General features: G+C 50.9%; 1 protein-coding gene across 1 annotated transcript; it reads left to right on the forward strand.

Annotated features, from left to right (window-relative positions):
• Positions 1-9285: 9285 nt before the first annotated feature.
• Positions 9286-12329, forward strand: LOC102453166 (olfactory receptor 52K2-like). Its single transcript, XM_075923151.2, has one exon. It carries the CDS (start codon positions 10670-10672, stop codon positions 11630-11632), a length of 963 nt encoding a protein of 320 aa, XP_075779266.2. The 5' UTR covers positions 9286-10669; the 3' UTR covers positions 11633-12329.
• The last annotated feature ends 7715 nt before the right edge of the window (positions 12330-20044 follow it).

Below are 20044 nucleotides of genomic sequence, written 5' to 3' on the forward strand. Positions count from 1 at the left end.
GGCCCTGGGGTGTTGCATAGCTGTGCAGAGCTGAAAGGAGCACTGCCTTATTCCCTATCCCATCAGTGCCCCTTTGCATGGGGTTGGTCAAGTAGGTAAGTTCCTAAGAAACAGACGGGTACCTGTGAATTCCGAGGTGGAAGTGTCTTCCCTGGGAATCCCCCTCAAGTAGCCACGAGACAAACCTCTCTCACGCCAGTGGCAGCCCACGTCGAGAGCCGACGCAGGGATGTGCACTGTTTATAATATCGCTCTGTGCAATCCCAGGGGGGTTCGCTCGGCCTCGGGGGGAGAAGCGGACGTCTAAAATGAAAACAGGCTGGAGATTGGAGACACACTAGCCAATGTCTCTATTCCCATGTCTGGGCTTCTGGGGTTTTCATCCAGCTTTAGAAGTAAACAACAATTAAGGGCCCTCCTCAAAGGGAGAGGAGAACTCCTGGGCTCTGGGCTGAGTTAAGAGGAATTGGATTTTTGTGTATTTGTGTGTATTTAGCAATTATGGTTGATTAGTAGGACATCTAAGGAAGATGCCTAGCTCTTCAAAGAGGCTCCTACCCCGTAACTGCTCAGGCAGGATGATGTGGAAGCCATTTCATATTTAGCTAGAAGCCACTTTGTATAACAGAAGCCATTTAAGTTTCTTGTTTCTGCACGTATACTAGAGAGTGAACTGACCTTCTCCGATGTGAGAAAGGCCGGAAGGATGAGCTGTTGGAATGCGTTAATGAACTATTTTGAATTGAAACTCTCACTCCCTAAAACCTGTTTCTTTCTTTGCTGATAATTTCTCTTTGAAGTTTGCTCTGATTGAATGCCCTGGCATCAAACTTGTTTGGTTAAGGTTAATACTAGGTTAATAAAATACTTTGGTTAATAAAATACTAGGATTGATTGTGTTGAGCAACCTTACTGGGCCCGGTCCTGCTGGGTTCATGTTTGGCTCACTCTGTGCCTTATTCATAGAATCATAGAATAATAGGACTGGAAGGGACCTCGAGAGGTCATCGAGTCCAGCCCCCCGCCCTCAAGGCAGGACCAAGCTCCACCTACACCATCCCTGACAGATGTCTATCTAACCTGTTCTTAAATATCTCCAGAGAGGGAGATTCCACCACCTCCTTGGCAATTTATTCCAATATTTGACCACCCTGACAGTTAGGAATTTTTTCCTAATGTTCAATCTAAACCTCCCCTGCTGCACTTTAAGCCCATTACTCCTTGTCCTGTCCTCAGAAACCAAGAGGAACAAATTTTCTCCTTCCTCCTTGTGACAACCTTTTAGATATTTGAAAACCGCTATCATGTCCCCCCTTTATTGATCAATAAAGCTGGTTGTTAGCCTCCTAAACACAGAGAAGTCTTCTGCTTCGACAATGGGTAGATGTAGACCAGGGATGGGCAATAAAAAAAACGCAGCCTGCAGGATTAGTCCCTGGCGAGCCACCCCCACTATGTTTACCTGCACCTCAGCAGGTATTGGAGATTCTCATCTCTGGTTGGCCATGAATCACTGTTCGCAGCCAATGAGAAGTGCAGGAAGCGCCACAGACCGGGATGCCATTTCCCGCCACTTGCGTTGGCTGTGAACGGTGATTTGCGGCTGTAGGGAATAATTCCGGACACACTGGGTGCAAGTGAAAACAAGCAGAGGATTTATTGAAAACCAGCACTGGTGGGGTACCAACCAGGGGTTAACCTGGAGAGCACTAACTTAACCAAAACATACATTAGGTTATATAGGTAGCAGATGGACAGAAGAGAAGTGATTTGATAGGTCTAGCAGCAGAAATTAATGAGCACATAAGCCAATGAACTACAAAGGTTACATAGTATCTCCGCCCATTGCCAGTTAAACACGTTATCACTAATACAGGTAGTTATTCCTAACAAGCTGAATGAGCCAACATAAACAGAATGGACATATTGAGGTTAGCTTGTTTTGCTGAAATTGTGATGTGTCTACTGCAAGATGACTACTTCCTTGTGTTGGCAGAGTCCTAGGAATCCAAGGTGATTAATCTAAAATTATAGAAGACAGTATGAAAAACCGCGCAGCTTGGCTGGTATCAGCCAGGCCTTATCAGAGTGAGACCCCTTTGGAATGTAGTTGCCAGGGGAACCAGGGTCACGGTAACTGTATGCTTCCCTGGCCTGGCCTACTGACTTAGGATTTGAGCTGCAAGTTCTCAGCAAGATACCACGGTCTACCTCAGTTTACCCTATAGCAGCCAATCAGAGCTGCAATCCTTCAATACTTGTGGAGGCTTAGGTAAACAAGGAGGTGGAGGCCTGTCAGGGACTAACCTTGCAGACCGGATCCTGCCCGTGGGCCAGAATTTGTCCACCCCGAAGTAGACAGACAGATCTGGGGACAGATGACTTAGGGAAGATACAAATACATTTCTGCACATGCATGGGACCGTTGATAAGGATAAGTGATCAGTAATTGTCATCGGTATCTATAGTTATATTGAACTACACATTTTGTTCATGGATCCTCAAAATACCTGTGACAAAATGACAGATGGACCCAGGAGTCCTGATTTCCCTTTTCTAGCCGTTGTCTTTTCAGTGGTAACGGAGTGACAAGGGGAACTGGAGTTAGAGCCTAAGTTCACCCCAGCTCCGCAGATTAGCACCCCATTGCTGAACCATCTTGCTCTGGCCAGAAGCCTGATAAATGAGAGCTTTATGACTCAGTTCACACCTCCCTCAATCAATGTTCCCTCTATTTTTTCCCATCCATTTGTGGAAAACATTGTATTGTGTGCACAGAGGCAGGCTGCTGGCTGTGGGCGGCTCGGGGCGCTCTGCTGATCACCTGGGCAGCATTTGAACCTCTCCTGGGCGGCCACCCAATGGCCCAGCATACAGGGAATCCTGCCCTCAATGTGGAGAGGACCATGCACCAACCTCTGTTCCTCAACAGATTTCTCGTTTTCATTTCAAACAACACAGTTTTAGGTTTCCAAAAATATAAAATAGATTCATTAAGTACAGTAAGATAGATTTTAAGTCATTATAAGTACTGCATGTACAAATCAATGTAGATTACCTAAGAAATGAAATAAACTCACAATCTGCTTTCTGGGGGAGGTCTAGGTTGGATATTAGGAAAAACAATTTCCTAGGAGGGTGGGGAAGCACTGGAATGGGTTCCCTAGGAAGGGGGCGGAATCTCTCTAGAGGTTTTTAAGTCCCCGCTTGACAGAGCCCTGGCTGGGATGATGGAGTTGGGGTTGGTCCTGCTTTGGGCAGGGGGCTGGACTCTATGACTTCCCGAGGTCTCTTCCAATCCTAGGATGCTAGGATTCGAGGATTCTAAGATATGTACTATCAGGAGCTCCAGCTGTTGCCCAGTAGTGATGGCTTGTGAGTATGGGAGACAGAACTTGCATGGATATTTCATTGGAGCTAATATTGTGCAAACAAGTCTCAGTGGATTCAGACACAGGACACATCCTCCCAGGTCTGTGTGAGTTGAATGTTGGATCAAGCCCTGAGACAAGCGTTCCCATACTCTTTGCTGGCACAACCCCATTTTCGTGAATTGTTTCCTCCTGGCACCCCAGACAACACGGAGGATGGCGTTTCGAAGAGCAAAATGGCACCTTCCCACACAGCGTGACGTCTTGCATATGGTGCCGGTGAGGTCACTCCCTGCAGAAGTGCCATTTTGTCAAGGAAAACGGTGTCCTCCGTGCATCAATGGCCTTGCACGCCCCAGACATGGGAGGTCCCACTATGAAGATCCAAATGGGGTCCTCTGTACACTCGGCATCGACCCAGCCTCGGCCACAAGACACGGTTTCCAAAATGCTGCCCTGACAGCCTCCCAGGCTGGGCACCTTTCATTCAGCCTTCCAAGCAAGGCATATTCCAGGTCCCGGGCCTATCCCAGTGGCGTGGGCCCCGCATGTCGAAAAGAACCTAAATCCCTGGGGTGCAGAAAGGACGTCCCTGCTCTTCAGGCTCAGTGGCTGTAAAGCTGATTTATGCAGCCGACAAAACTTTCCCAGGGGCCAGGCCCAGACTGTGGAGCACAATCCCGTTAGAAATATGGACCAGCCCCAAACTTCCCCTCCATCTGTTCCCTGTGCCAGGCGCACGTCTTCAGCCAGCCTTCTCTAGCAGGAGCACAGGGCCTTGTGGGCATTGGAACCCCCACATCCTGTCACAACGAACCCTCCACAGTAGCTGAGCAGCCACGGCTGAGAGGAGAGTGAGGGTATGTCTACACTACCCTCCTAGTTCGAACTAGGAGGGTAATGTATGCATACCGCACTTGCTAATGAAGCCCGGGATTTGAATTTCCCGGGCTTCATTAGCATAAGCGGGGAGCCGCCATTTTTAAATCCCCGCTGCTTCGAACCCCGTGTAGCGCGGCTACACGGGGCTCGAACTAGGTAGTTCGGACTAGGGTGCCTATTCCGAACTACCGGTACTCCTCATTTCACGGGGTTCGAAGCAGCGGGGATTTAAAAATGGCGGCTCCCCGCTTATGCTAATGAAGCCCGGGAAATTCAAATCCCGGGCTTCATTAGCAAGTGCGGTATGCATACATTACCCCGCTAGTTCGAACTAGCGGGGTAGTGTAGACATACCCTGAGAGACAAACAGGTCCCTGCTTTTCCTTGCCGGGGCGTACAGCATCCCATCTCTCTGCCCAACGATCCACCACTGCTCAGAAAGAGTTGAGGGCAGGAAGTGGAAGGGAAATGTCCAACCAGGTGCCTCTGCAAGGGAATCTTTCAGGCGATGCAAAGAAATTCCTCCAGTTGAAATTGCACCCGGACACCAGATTGAATGCTCCTAAATCCTTCATAAAGTCCCAGGGGAGTTTTGATTGTCACAGGCCTCTTTCTCCCCCCACCCCCTCGTGTTTGGGTCTCGCCAATCGTCTGTAACCCCAGCAGGTGAGCAGGCTGGGTGAACCCAGTAGGAGCCAAAGTCAAGACATTTTCTGGGATTGGTATTGGGTGACCCCCTGGTTCTTATACAGCCAGTCCCCGAGTTGCGAACGGTTGAGTTATGACCGTTCGCATTTACGACCAAAGTGGTCCTAAATGCGGTCTCTGAGTTACGAATGAGATCCATGCTTACGAGCAGCGCAGCTGCCATGTAACTCAATGGGGTCTCAGTTACGAACACGTCGAGTTACAGCCAAGTGTTTGGTCTGTAACTCGTTCGTAACTCGGGAGAGGCTGTATTATGGGAAGGCTTAAATTATGCTGCCTTACTTTCGCCGCTCCAGACATAATTTGATAGAGCTCCGCCACATGTTTCTGTGAAGGGCTCACCCTCTTGTAAGCGCCCCCCTGTGGCCAAGGGCATGTCCACCACTTCTCTGCCCTGCCTGACTTGGGGGGATGGAGGTTTCCCAGATGGCTTTTTTGGTCAGTTGCTTGGGACTAGGCTTCTTCTTATCCCCTTTTGCTAGCTAGTGTGGGTTTGGGGAGCCCCAGGCCCACACATTCCTCTGGGTCCCAGCCCAGGGACCCTGTAAACAGTGGGTGCCCATTGTCACTGCCATCCACTGCTACCTCACTCCCTGGGCCACTTGCTCAAGAAGCAGCTCCGTCCAGCCCCCTCTCTCAGGGACTGAGGTCAAGTTCTTACCATGCCCTGTCCAGGGTTCTGCAATTTATTTGTAGTTTATCATAGCCAGTCTTCAGCCACCAGCCCTGGGTCAGCCACGTCTGGAGAGCAGCTCTTCTGCTCTTCTCCCTGGGCTGGGGTGCGGCAAGGCCTCCAGCAGGGGGCGTCAGTTCTAGTCCACCCCATCACAGTTCCCTTCATCATCTCTTTTCCAAGCTAAAAAGTTCCAGTCCCATTAATCTCTCCTCATTCAGTTGCCCTTTTCGGTACCTTTTCCAATTCCGATAGACCTTCTATTTACACAGAAGTAATATGGTATCGTTCTGCCCCTTTGCCAATGATTTCCACAGTGACTCCAAGGTCTCTTTCTTATTGATCGGTAAACTAAAGGTCAGCCCTGGTGCTGCCTGTAGCAGGATGAGGGCCTGAAACATAAGCCAGTTGTGAGCCCTGAGGTCAAGACTTTGCTAATATAAAGCAAAGGGAAGCTGGAAACCAGGGGCAGACCCTGCCCTCAGATGTTGGCAAGAACAGGGCTGATATGAGAGAAACTCTCACACCTAAGAGGTGCTAGGTATAGGCCATAAGCACATTCCAAAGGGGTCGCAACAGAAACACCTCGTGAAGAAACCTCTCAGGACCAACCTCCTCCCCACAAATAACAGGCCTTCTCACCTAGGTTCAGGACCGGGTCCAAACCGACAGGTTGATAGACAGTGGTTGAATCCCTCAGGCATGAGGTGGTATATAAGTAGTGTCAGAGGGCAGCAACCTGGTACATCAGGAGTGACATGCAACTTGTCTGTATCTCCGTGTAAAATTTGTACCCCAAAGGAGTTGTCTTTGCCCAGGCTAAGGAGCAGTGTCTCTTCCCTGGGACTGACTGAGCTCTCCGTCATCAGGGGGTACGTGTACATAGTGGCTTGGTAGAGTCTAGTGACAGCCATTACCGGATTTGTTTGATAATAAACCTGTCCGGACACCATGGATCGTTATCTGATTTTGTGTCTTTGGGGGCTCTCTCAGAGTCTGCTGTGGTGGCTATTTGCACCAGGCAATATGGCACCCAGAGGAGCACGTGCCCACAGCCGAAGGGCTGCCATCCCTGAAGGAGCAGGTCTGTCAGGACACCACGCCAGGGAGCCCTGACTACGATGCTGCCTATTGCAGGGTAGGCCGAAATGACGGAATTGCTTCGGTATAAATACGCCGCAAGGGTCGTGACACCTCCCCACAGCTGAGCGCTACCGCGATACCAGCCTAAGCAAGAGTGTAGACGGTGCTGTGCCAATGGGAGAGCTTCTGGCCAAGGGGGTCAACTGTGCTGCATCCACGTGGCGCATTTAGTGGAACCCTTATCCTAGATACTAGACCTGGAATGGGTTGCAATGCTCTCAGATACCTACCATACGGTACAGGAAGAGAAACTGTGATGCAATGAGGGACTTCAATCCGGGAGTCAGATGCTGAGTTGGCAAAAGGGTCCTTTGCCCTCCGATTGGGGTTACATGTTCCCCTAGATCTGATCCCTGAGCTCTTGAGCCAGCCCCAGATCAGAGACCCATGGTGGCCTTATGGGAAACTCTCCAGTCCCAGAACAAACCCTGACTCCCACTTCTCCTTGGGGACGTCCTGAGCCTGAACTCTGGCATGACCAGGCAGCCACAGAGTGTGGAAACCTCAAGGTCATGGAGGAGCCAAACTGCTGAGGGTGCCCAGTCGGTACCATCACACAGAGTTGGCCAGACCCAGAGGCAGTGCGTAGCATTGTCACCTGGGCTGTGTGTGTGTGTGTGGGGGGGGGGCGTCTTACTGCCACTCAAATTTGCAGCAACTCTCCAATGTTGTGCTTTCGGCCACCAAATGACACTCAGCGATTCTCTTGCCTCCAAATTTCTGAATGACTTCAAGAACCTACAGCAGTTGAATGGGGCCAAGAGTTCCTGACCTTCAGCAAACTCTGCCTGGCCTTTCATTTGTCTGATAACTAAACAAACAATTTGTTTGATAATTACACGGTGTGTTTTCCCCATTGTCTCTGCTGGGCCCTGGCTCATTATCCTCCCCAGCTCCCTCGGGGCGTCGAATACCGAATACAGTTTGTCTCATGCACTCTGCTCAGGGGAGGCCCAAACCCTGCTGGGATTGCACCGCGATGGCTATAAACCTCCCCGCCCAGCTCTCCTCCGGCCCAGCACAGAGCCGCTCAGGACACCGCCCATTGCCCACGTCAGCCCCTCTGTGTAGCTCAGGAGCTTGGTGAGTTTGGGGCTGGGGAACTCAGAAATAACCCTGGTTAATAGTCACACTAGAGCCCAGAAGAAGCAGAGAGCTGAGATGGGTGTGGGGGACCCTGCAGGTCGTCAGAAGGCAGGGAACCTCAGAGCAGGTCGCTGGGAGCCACGTCCAGACGGCTGGTCTGCAGGAAAGGTGCTTAGCCTAGGAACATTCAGTTCCATTCCACTTTAACTGCTCAGAAGGGCAAGGCTGTCCCGTGGGGCTTGGCTGGGAAAAGTGAACTCAGGAGTGAATTTCCCTCTCCCCAACAGGCTTCCCAGCTCTCCTCCTTATGGCGGAGTCCCCTGTACATTCTGGGCGGGATGAGTGGGGCGATATTCTGTGTCTAGGCTCTTCCCTGTGAGGTCTGATTCCGCCCTCACAAAGTGGCTGCTGCCTTAGTCGCATCGGATCCAACAGCCCCCAACTGCACCGGGCTGGAGGCCGAATTTGGATGGTGGGGGACTGTAATTGTGATGACGATGTCTGCAGGCAGCTTCTGCCCTCGGACACTGCAGCCCCTGGAAATGGGGGATTTATTCAATGTATTGATAAGGGTCTCTGGTCTTCAGTTTCTGTCTCCTGGGTGTGTGCTCTCCCACAAGGTTTGTGAATGGTTCAGGTCCCATACGTGTGCGGGGCAGGGCTTTCTCTGTGGGTGGTCTGGTGTTGTTTGTAGTACATCAGTCCTCAGACGCCATGATGATCAACTCTGCCAAATTCACTCTCTGCCTGACCCACAAAGGACAGAAGAGTTTGCATCACCGCACGTGGGATGGAGTGAGCTGATTCCCGGAGCCGGCTCCGTTAGGGTCCTGTCCAGCTGCCTGAGCGTTAAAGGGGAGATTCCAAGAGAAAACCATCTCCCACGAGTGACCTGCAGGTTAGTCACACTCCTCTGGCAGCAGATCCGTCCCGTTCACATCCAGGTTAGCAGGAGTCATTTGTGTAAAGGCGTGTGCACAGTGCTTCCCGGAGCCAAGCTCAGACTTTCGTGGATCCCACATCACCACTCCCCACGAGGCTAGCATGACTGTGAGGATTTGCCCCCCACTTTGGGATACCACCTGGGATAGTGGGATACCACCGAGCCCACGTATCCTGCCAGCCTGGATACCTCTTACTATGTCCTGTTGAGCGAGTCTCTGCTGGCTCCTTCAGCACCCACACGGGCAGGGCCACACCCAGCTTCAGAAAGATACAGGCACTGAGACCAGCTCTGGAAAGACTCTGCGTTAGGGGCTTGTCCCAGCACTCAGGTGCCCACCTCCCAGGGGCTACATCTAGACGACACGCCTTTTTCGAAAAAAGCCTCTTTTGAAAGAGAGTGTCTAGACGACCAGTACTTTCGAAAAAGCGAGCCACTTTTTTGAAAGAGAACACCCCGGCAGTCTGGATGCTGTCTTTTGAAACAACACAGTTTGCATTACATAGCGCCTTTTTTCGAAAGAGCACTTTTGAAAAAAGGCCTTCTTCCTCGTAAAATGAGGTTTTCCGTGGTCGAAAAAACTGCCACGTTCTTTAGATTTACTTTCGAAAGACCGCGGCGGCAATCTAGAGGCAGGTACAGATTTTTTGAAAAAAGGCTACTTTTTCCAAAAAATCCCTGTAGTCTAGACACGCCCTGGGAGTGAAAACAGAAAATTCTGCCCTTCCCTCCATGTGGAGAAGGATATTGCACAGACCTTTGCCCCTCCCGATTATGAACTAGAGATGTAAAGGACTAGTCGACTAGTCGATTATCTGATAAGCAAATGCTTATCGGACAGTTGACAGGATAGTCGACTAGTCACTCCCCCCCTTGCTGCCTCCATCACATAAAAGTGGCGGGGGAGAGGAGGGAGGGAGAGAAGAGAAGGGGAACTTAAAAGCGGCAGCGCCAGGTGGAGCCTGGGATCAGCTGGGGACTGCTGACCGCGGGTTCTGCCACTTTGAAACGTCGGGTGGAGCCTGGGATGATGTTCCAGCAGAGCAGAGTCGCTCCAGCTCTGAGTCCTGCCACGAGAGACTCTAGACACCACAGAACCATCTGGCTGCTGGGTTTGCTCCCCTCCCGTGAGCTTACGGCTGGAACCGAGGCTGGCTTGACAGCCCTGGAGGAAGCAATAGTCCCCCATGCTATGCCCACACGCGGCATCTCTGACCGAGAGAAGCTGTCTTTAAGGATACGGAGGTCAGCTGAGTCTTCCAAGCCCACCGTGTCCTTTATGTGAAGATTCCCTCCAAGGGACCAATTAGCCCTCACTGCGCCACAGCCATCAGGATGGAGCCGTCCAATCCCAGAAGCCACGTGACTGAGAATCCTCCCTTCACTTTCCCGCCCCTCCCCTGCTGCAGCCAATCAGCCGGCAATGCAGAGTCAGTGGAAATGGTTCTGATCTGGTCTCTCTTTCAGCAGGCTGCCCTACGTTGAATCTCCGGCTGGCGTCAATGGAGACAACTTTAGTGGTTCTCTGCCCATCCGCACTAGCTCAGGACTGGGCCTGATGAGTCTCTTCTCAGCAGTATTTTTTTTTCTCATAGACCACTCACAGGGCATCTAACAAGAGGAGTGTAGGGAAAAAGAACCACTGGTCTGCATTGACACTAAGCCTCGCTCACTGCTAATCCCCGTGTAATACGGATGGAATGGCTGAGGGCAAGAGCCAAGGATACTTTCTGTCTGCTGTTAGCCCAGGATAGATGCAAAAATAATGCTAAGAAAATCCCCCTTATCCTCTTCCCATTGGCCAATTAATGATTAATTAATCGTTCATTTCAGGGTCAGGAAGCAGCCATGCTGTGGATCTGAATGCACCCAGTCAGCCTCACCATGGCAGCTTCCAACTGGACCACACCCCACCCCTCCACCTTCATCCTACTCGGCATCCCGGGGCTGGAGGCAGCCCACGTCTGGATCTCCATCCCCTTCTGCTCGGTCTACATCCTGTCCCTCCTAGGGAACTGCCTCCTCCTGGCTGTGATCAAGACTGAGCCGAGCCTCCATGAGCCCATGTACCTTTTCCTCGCCATGCTGGCCTTCGCCGACCTGGTTATCTCAACTGCTGCCATGCCCAAAACCCTCTGCATTTTCTGGTTCAGGGACCAGGCCATTCATATCGACGCTTGCCTGATCCAGATTTTTTTAATTCATTCACTTCATACCATGGAGTCCGGGTTCATGCTGGCCATGGCCTTCGATCGCTACGTTGCCATCTGTAACCCGCTGCGACACTCGGCCATCCTGACCCATCAGGCCATAGCCAAGATAGGTCTTGTTGTTGTGGTGAGGGGGATCATGTTACTAGGCCCACACCCGTTCCTGCTGAAGCAGCTCCCATATTGTGGGACCCATGTCATTTCTCACACCTATTGTGAGTTCATGGCCCTGGCAAAACTGGCTTGTGTGGACACCACAGTCATAAGTGCCTACAGTCTGGCCATAGCATTTTTCACTGGGGGGTTAGATTTCATTCTTATTGTCCTGTCTTACATCCTGATCCTCCGGGCTGTCTTCAGCCTGCCCTCCAAGCAGGCCCGGCGCAAGTCCCTCAGCACCTGCAGCTCCCACGTCTGCGTCATGCTGGTGTTCTACACCCCAGCGATCTTCACCTTCCTCTCCCACCGCTTTGGCCACGTGGCTCCCCATGTCCACATCCTCATCGCCAACATTTACCTGCTCCTCCCTCCCATGATGAACCCCCTCATCTATGGGGTGAGAACCCCAGGGATCCGGCAAAGTGTGCTCCACATCTTGGGCCTCAAACCAGCCTGATGGCCCATGGGATGGGTCAGCCGCTGCGGTGCAAGTTCCATGCAGTCAACATCAGGACCCACAAGGCAGGGGATCCAGATGGCTCGGTCACCCCCCTGCGGTAGAATCTCACTGCAGCCTGCCTGGGCAGCAGGGATAAGAAACATGATTGTCAGGCTCTTTTCACTGCCGTAGAGCACTGTTATTGGTGTATTTTCACCCAGTCCAATGAGACCAGGCCTCCTCGTATGAGGTGCTGTGCAAAATACAGCTAGAGACTGTGCCTGCCCCAGGGGGGTCAATCCAAATTGTGTTGCAGGCACCCATGTCACAGCCAGGGGGGTACAGCCTACGGACTTCCCCAAGGATCACCCAGGGAGTCTAAGACAAAGCCAGCAATTACTTCAGGCCACCAGCCGATCTCTCCTGATTGGAGGTCAGGAGGAAAAGTCCCCTAGGGGCAGGTTACCCCCTGCCTCATGCAGAGGGTCTTGCACCTTTCTCTCAAGCGCCTAATTTGGTCACGGTCAGGCAGAAGAGATATGAGTAGACTGCACCCTGGCCTGAGCCAGTAAACCCAGATCTAAGCCCTGGTCCAAACCTTACCCGCCCCGATCTACCATGTGAAGTTACTGGATTTTTGTTGGGAACATGCAAAGCTTTGTTACACCCACGGCTGTGCGGTCTCCCCAAAGGTTACATAAAGTGGGCTAAGTGAGGTGTCTATTGAAAGCTAATGCTTTGCGGATTCTCTTTATACTATTCACACGCCTGCCTTATTTTGTATAGGAAGTTGTGAGTATTGACTCTGGACAGATCTTTCAAGTATTCGTTCCTGAGAGACACCAGCAGGCCTTTCCTATCTATTGTGGACTGACAAAGGACCTTAAGTGTTGCCAATGCACATCTGAGGAATTTTGCTGTACACTTGCAGTCAAGCAGGTATGCCAGGGATGAGTGCCTAAAAAGGACACGGACCGGTGACTTGCTTGCTTGAAAATCTTAATTTTGGGAGGTATCTCTGTACAGGGAAAACAATAAGATGCCCTCCACGTGGCCAAGGGTATAAACGGAGTCCTGGGGGTTCCTCCATCTCTGTCTTCACTCTTGCTCTTCACTGCAGAATTCCCTTTGCTATGAACAAAGGGCCGAGAAGGATTTTGACCCATCCTAAGAAAGGATGTAATGTGAAGACTTTTAAGGCAGGAGAATATTCCATCTCTGCTACAAGCCTGCACCAGAATGTGGTAATTTGTCAAATCTCATTTGTTTCCTAAAACAATTTTACTCTCCACCTTTTATTTCTTTTATCAATAAACCTTAATAATAAGGGAGGGATAGCTCAGTGGCTTGAGTATTTCTTCAACATCTTTATTAACGACCTGGATGAGGGGTTGGATTGTACACTCAGCAAGTTTGCAGACTAGGGGGAGGGAGAGAGAGATACACTGGGCAGGGATAGGGTTCAGAGTGACCTAGACAGATTAGAGGATTAGACCAAAAGAAAACTGATGAGGTTCAACAAGGACAAGTACAGAGTCCGGCACTTGGGGTGGAAGAATCCCAAGCATTGTTACAGGTAGTTCTGCAGAAAAGGACCTGGGGACTACAGCGGATGGAAAGCTGGATGTGAGTCAACAGGCGCCCTTGTAGCCAAGAAGGCTAATGGCATATTATGTTGCATTAGGAAGAGCATTGCCAGCAGATCTAGAGAAGTGATTAGTCCCTTTTATTCGGCTCTGGTGAGGTCACATCTGGAGCATTGTGTCCAGTTCTGGGCCCCCCACTACAGAAAGGATGAGGACGCAGTGGAGAGGGTCCAGTAGGGGTGACCAAAATGATGAGGGGGCTGGAGCACATGACCTATGAGGAAAGACTGAGGTATTTGGGTTTGTTTAGTCTGCAGAAGAGAAGAGTGAGGGGGGATTTGAGAGCAGCCTTCAACTTCCTGAAGGGAGGTTCCAAGGAGGATGGAGAGAGGCTGTTCTCAGTGGTGGAAGATGGCAGAACGAGGAGCAATGGTCTCAAGTTACAGTGGGGGAGGTCTAGGTTGGATATTAGGAAAAACTATTTCCCTAGGAGGGTGGGGAGGCACTGGGATGGGTTCCCTAGGGAATGGGTGAAATCTCCATCCCCAGAGGTTTTTAAGTCTCAGCTTGACAAAGCCCTGGCTAGGATGATGTAATTGGGGTTCGTCCTGCTTTGGGCAGGGGCTGGACTTGATGACTCCTGAGGTCTCTTCCAGCTCTATGAGTCTATGATTCTATAATTGACTTCACAAGAGCCCCCAAAGACCACAGTCTCAGATAAGATACGAAGGCACCCGAGTCAGGTTCATTGTCAAACAAAGTTCATTAATAGCTGTCAGTAGCCAGATGGCCTGCAAGCCCCTTTGTGTTTGTACCCAGAACAATGGACACAGGTCAATCGATAGTATGGATATCACTATCGCCCCATAGGGCTGGCCAAAGAAGTAAGTGAGGTACCCCAACATTTATAGACAGAAATGAACAATCCATGATACCCAATGTAAATTCATCTTACCCACTAATCACATGTTTGGTACCTCCCCTTGGACTTTCCTCCAAAGCAAATTCACCTCCCATTTTTATGCTTTCACTCTTGTTTCAAACTATTTTATCGTGTACTTATCTGGTTGTCTCTGTACTGTCCCGCTGGAATGTATTTACACACTTCATGTGCTTTTAGCAGCACTAGCAGGTCTAGTGCCGAGAAACACGGACTCGCAGGCAAACATCTGCTTGTGACACGGCCTGTCTGTGACTTGTAGCATAACTCTCGCCAGCTTCGGTTCAAGCACCAGGCCTGTGCGCCAGGCTCTTTCCTTCTCCTCCTGTGGATTACTTCTCAGAGCCTCTCCTCTGTGTAGCCAGTGGTGCTGGTTGTGGCACAGGAGAAGCTGGGGAGTCTTGCTGGCCAGTGTGGCAAACAGAAGTGCTCTGGATGGCTGGTTTGGTTCTTCTAGAGGAGGATCCCCCGTCATCAATGGATATAAAATGGCGAGTAGGAAGTTTAGGCTTGAGATGAGACGAAGGTTTCTAACCATTAGAGGAGTGAGGTTCTGGAACGGCCTTCCAAGGGAAGTAGTGGGGGCAAAAGATCTAGCTGGCTTCAAGATTAAGCTAGATGGGTTTCTGAAGGGGATGGTTTGATGAGATAACATGATCTTGGTAACTAATTGACCATTCATTATCAGTGGGAAATAGATCAATGGAGGGATGATAGGAGTTACTATAGAGAACTTTCTGGGTGTCTGGCTGGTGAGTCTTGCCCACATGCTCAGGGTTTAGCTGATCGCCATATTTGGAGTCAGGAAGGAATTTTCCTCCAGGGTAGATTGGCAGAGGCCCTGGAGGTTTTTCGCCTTCCTCTGTAGCATGGGGCACAGATCACAGCTAGAGGATTCTCTGCATCTTGGGGTCTTCAAAGTATTTGAGGGCTTCAGTATCTGAGATCTAGGTGAGAGGATTATTCTAGGAGGGGTGGGTGAGGTTCTGTGGCCTGCACTGTGCAGGGGGTCAGACTAGATGATCAAGGTCCCTTCTGACCTTAAAGTCTATGAGTCTAGGAGTCATGGGCTGTACGAAGCCCTGGTTTTAAGCAATTTTCCCCTGTTTTACCTCTTAGCGGTGCCCCCAGAAACCTGATATGTAACAGTGGGCGCAGAGGGAGCCGGCCAAACCCAGGGGCAGCGAGTGGCACTGTGACCTGCCTGATGGGGTCACAATGCCGCTCAAATGTGCAACGACTATCACAGGTTGTGGCTTCTGCCACCAAACCCAGGTGAGTGATTTTCTTGCAGCAGATCTGTGAATGCCAAGGTCATAGCCCTTAGCAACTGAGCTTGGCTTCTAATTGGTCGGATAATAAGGACCGTTTCCCCACTGTCCCTGGCTAATTGCCCTTTACGGCTCCCCGGGGACACTGTACACCCAGGCAGGGGGACTGTCTCCATTTCTCCCTGGGGCATTACCCTCCCTCACTCCCTTAGGGTGCCGTACACCCAGGCAATGGGAAAAGCATGGGTCTCCTGCTCTCAGCTGCTCAGGGGAGGCCCAGACCCTGCTGGGATTGCACAGCGATGGTTATAAATCTCCCCACACAGCTCTCCTCTGGCCCAGCACAGAGCTGCTCCGGACACCGCCCGCTGCCACGTCAGCCCCTCTCTGCTGTGCCGGAGCTGGGTGAGTGCAGGGCTGAGGAGCCCAGAAATAGCCTTGTTAGCAGCACCCGCCCCTGCCTCACAAGGTAACACAGAGGAAGCACGATGCTGAGACAGATGATGTGTGGGGTGGAGAGGTTCCCATATGTTCTTCTTGGCCAGGGAAGCTCAGAGAGGGGCAGGAGCCGGGTCTGGGGAGAGTCACACGTCGAGAAGGCAGGTCTGCAGGAACGGTGCTTAGCCTGGGGACACTCACAGTTTCACCCTCCTTTACCTGCATGGAAGGGCCAGGATATCCAATGGGGCATGGCTGGGAAACGTGAATTTAGTGAGAATTTACCCCACAGGCTTCCCAACTCTCCACCTTGTGCCAGACTCCCCTGTATGTTCGGCCAGGGCGGGGGGTGGGGGTAATATTCGGTGTCCAGGCTCTTCCCTGTGAGGTCTGATTCCACCCTCACAAAGTGGCGGCTGCCTTAGTCTCATCAGATCCAACAGCAACCGCTTGCACTGGGTTGGAGGCAGAATTTGGCTGGCGGGTTATTGTCAGCGTAGCATTGAATCCTTCCATGCTGGGTATAATTGTGATGACGGTGTCTGCAGGCAGCTCCTGACCTTGGACACAGACCCCTTGAACCGTGCGATTAGTTCAATGTGTCGACAGCGGCCTCTGTGCTTCGGTTTCTCTCCGCTGGGAAACGGCTCTCCCGCGGGTTTGCGAATGGTTCACATGGCCTGTGTGTGTAGAGCAGAGCTCCCCCCGGAGGTTGTCTGTTGTGGTTTGTAGCACAGCAGTACTCAGACGCCATCATGAGCCGCTCTCTGCTGAGTTCTCTCTATGCCCTTCCCGCAACAGACAAAAGAAGGCCCATCCAAAATAGCTGCAAGACAAAGTTTGACAAATGCAGGTCTAGAGTCAACAAGTACAAATAACCCCTCAGTGGGGATAGAGCGATCCTGCTGCCAGGCTGCCTGAGGGCTGAGATCTGTCGGCTAAATGAGAGATGCCAAGAGAAATCCTGCTCCCAGGTTTGTAACACTTCTCTGACTGCAGATCCGTCTCATTCACTTCCACGTTAACAGGAGTGAATGATTCCAAGCCTAGGGAGGTTGTGGAATCTCCATCACTGGAGATATTTCAGAGCAGGTTGGACAGACACCTGTCAGGGATGATCTAGACGGTGCTCAGCCCTGCCGTGCGGGCAGGGGACTGGACTCGATGACCTCTCAAGGTCCCTTCTAGTTCTAGTGTTCTGTGATTCTATGAGGTAGAGGCGTGTTCATAGAGCTTATCAGAACCAAGTGCAGATACCATATGATCCCATATGAGGAGAGGTTAAAGCGACTGGGACTTTTCAGTTTAGAAAAGAGGAGACTGATGGGGGATATGATAGAGGTCTATAAAATCATGAGTGGTGTGGAGAAGGCCGATAAAGAAAAGTTATTTATTAGTTCCCTAAATAGAAGAACTAGAGGACACCCAATGAAATTAATGGGTAGCAGGTTTAAAACTAATAAAAGAAAGTTCTTCTTCACACAGCAGGTAGTCAACCTGTGGAACTCCTTGCCAGAGGAGGCTGTGAAGGCTAGGACTATAATAGAGTTTAAAGAGAAGCTAGATAATTTCCTGGAGGTTAGGTCCATAAAAGGCTATTAGCCAGGGGATAAAATGGTGCCCTTGGCCACCGTTTGTCAGAGGCTGGAGAGGGATGGCAGGAGACAAATTGCTTGATCGTTGTCTTCGGTCCACCCTCTCTGGGGCACTTGGTGCTGGCCACTGTCGGCAGACAAGATACTGGGCTAGATGGACCTTTGGTCTGACCCAGTACGGCCGTTCTTATGTTCTTATGTACTTGTGGATCCCACCTCAGCACTTCTCCCTGAGTGTCACAGTTTACCCCTTTGGGAAGCTAACTGAGATAATGGGTTACCACTGAGCCCACCTGTCCTGCCAGTCTGGAAACCCCTTACTATGTCCTGCTGAGCCAGTCTCTCTAGCATGCACACAGGCAGGGCCACATCCCACTGCAGAAAGACACAGGCACTGACACCAGCTCTGGGAAGACTCAGCATTAGGAGCTTGTCCCAGAACTCAGGTAACCACCTCCCTGGGAGTGAAGAGTTAAAGTGATAGAAAATTCTGCCCTTCCCTCCACGTGGAAGAGGATAAGCACAGCCCTTTGCCCCTTCCAATTATGAACTGTGTACACCGGGTTTGAGACTAAACAAAAAAACCCACATTCATCAGCCAGAGACCACTGGATTTTAAGTCATTATGGACTACACTGCACTATTAGTTCCAGATAACTAGCACTATTTCAAAATAACAAGGCGAGCGTCTACACAGCCATTCCGTTATCTCGAAACAATTTTGAAATAACGGACAGCTTATTCCGAAATCGGTAAACCTCATTCTATGAGGAATAATGCCTATTCTGAACTAGCCCTCACCGCGGCCATTCTAAGTTATCCCTCCTGAGGCTCTGAATTGCGATACCACATCTACATTAGGGAATCCTGCCTCGGACTAATTCTGAGGCTTCCCTATAGTGTAGACGTGCTATTTTAACTATTCCGGAATAGCTTATTTCAAAATAGCCGTGCAGTGTAGATATACCTATTCGAGCCATCAAACAGAACAAAGCAGATTCTGGAACAAATAAAACAGACGCACAAACTAGACTTAATACACTAAGGACACTGGCTATAAATAACATTTTCTCACCCCAAAGCAGGGTTTCCCAACCTATGGGTCAGGACCCACGTATGGGTCGCCATTACATTCCAAAAGGGTCACCAAGTGTCTTCCCAGGCCCTCCCTCCTCCCCCCATTTTTGAATTGCTGTGGATCACCTGAATTGTCAAAATGGGTCCCCATCTGGAAAAGGATGGGAACGACTGCCCTAAAGGCTGTTTCAGACAGATTGCATGGGTTCCTGGAATCCATCTGTACTGAACTGAAGCTTGAAACTTAGCTACTTTATGTGTATAATGGAATCCTTTGTCTTCCCATGGGAAAACATTGGCCTTCCAGGATAGGATCCAGTTCAAGGTGACTCAGTCACTTGTCTCTGTAGGGTTGTAGCCTGGTGGGGGTTTGAAGTGTCTACAGGAAGACTAAGCATGTTCATAGTCTATTCTCTTTGTGGATGCGCGCTCAGCCCTGTTCGGTTTTTTCCTTGTTGGACCTGAAGTTGTGGATGCCACCCAACAGAGCACATGTAAAATGCAGTTACAAGTTCGATATCCTTTCACTTCAGATACAATTTTGATACATATGTACTAACATAATTAGTGAACCGTAGCTTTCCCAATGACGCCTTACGTGAGTCCTCTTGTATGAAACAAGTCTTCTTTATGCCATATTCACATCAGAACAATAAGTCAATGAAAAATATGTGAGGCAAGGACACAGTGACCCTCAAAATACCAGCTGGGGAACTGAAGGTGCAAGAGGGAGGCTGAAACGCATCTGTCTGTCTTGGAGACCCAAGTCGGTATCTTAGCCACAAGTCCCTGGGCAGGATGTGTGCGTTGGGGAGCAGACATGCCACAGGGAGCGTTGGCTGGTTGATTGGACTGGCAGTCCTGCAAACCAGTCCGATGGTCTGTTTTGTCCTGGGAGTGTCCTGCCCTTGAGCCCAGGGGGTGAGGAACCCTATGGAACAGAAATGGGTTCTTTCAAAATGTGACAGGAAGCTGCGATTCCAGGACAGGTTCACTGCCCCTCACTCCAGCTTCTGGGCTGGAACATCACTGCTGCTGGACTGATACCTTGAGTGGAGTTGTCCTTACGATGTACAGGGCCCAATGGAACTACAGCCACCCGCACTGCATGTCTTCTGCCAGGGCTCAGGGTCACCCTCCCCACCCATGGACAGTCCCCCTGCCCCCTGCTGATGGCGCTCTGGAGCTTGCCTTCCTCCCCCTTGACCTGGCTCCTTCTGGGGCTTAAGGGCTTCCCAGGTGCCATGGAGCCACACAGCCGATGGGCTCCTCTCTGTCCCCATTCTTGCAGGAAGGTGCCCTCTGTTAGTTCCATGCTCCCAAGAGGAGCACATGGGGGCAGGAAGAGGGGAGAAGCCCTGCTGGGCGGCTGCCAGCAGGAGACAGCAGTTGGGTGTAGGTGCCCAGAGGGGAACCAGGCAGTAGATTTGACAGAGCCACCCTTAGGGTTACAAGCACCAGCAGATATGTAGGGCCACCAGAAAATCTGGAGCTCACCACTGTGTCCCCCGGCACTCCCGCAG

Source organism: Pelodiscus sinensis, chromosome 1 (genome assembly GCF_052426305.1).
Source record: "Pelodiscus sinensis isolate ZL-2025 chromosome 1, ASM5242630v1, whole genome shotgun sequence".
Classification (NCBI taxonomy): Eukaryota; Metazoa; Chordata; order Testudines; family Trionychidae; genus Pelodiscus; species Pelodiscus sinensis.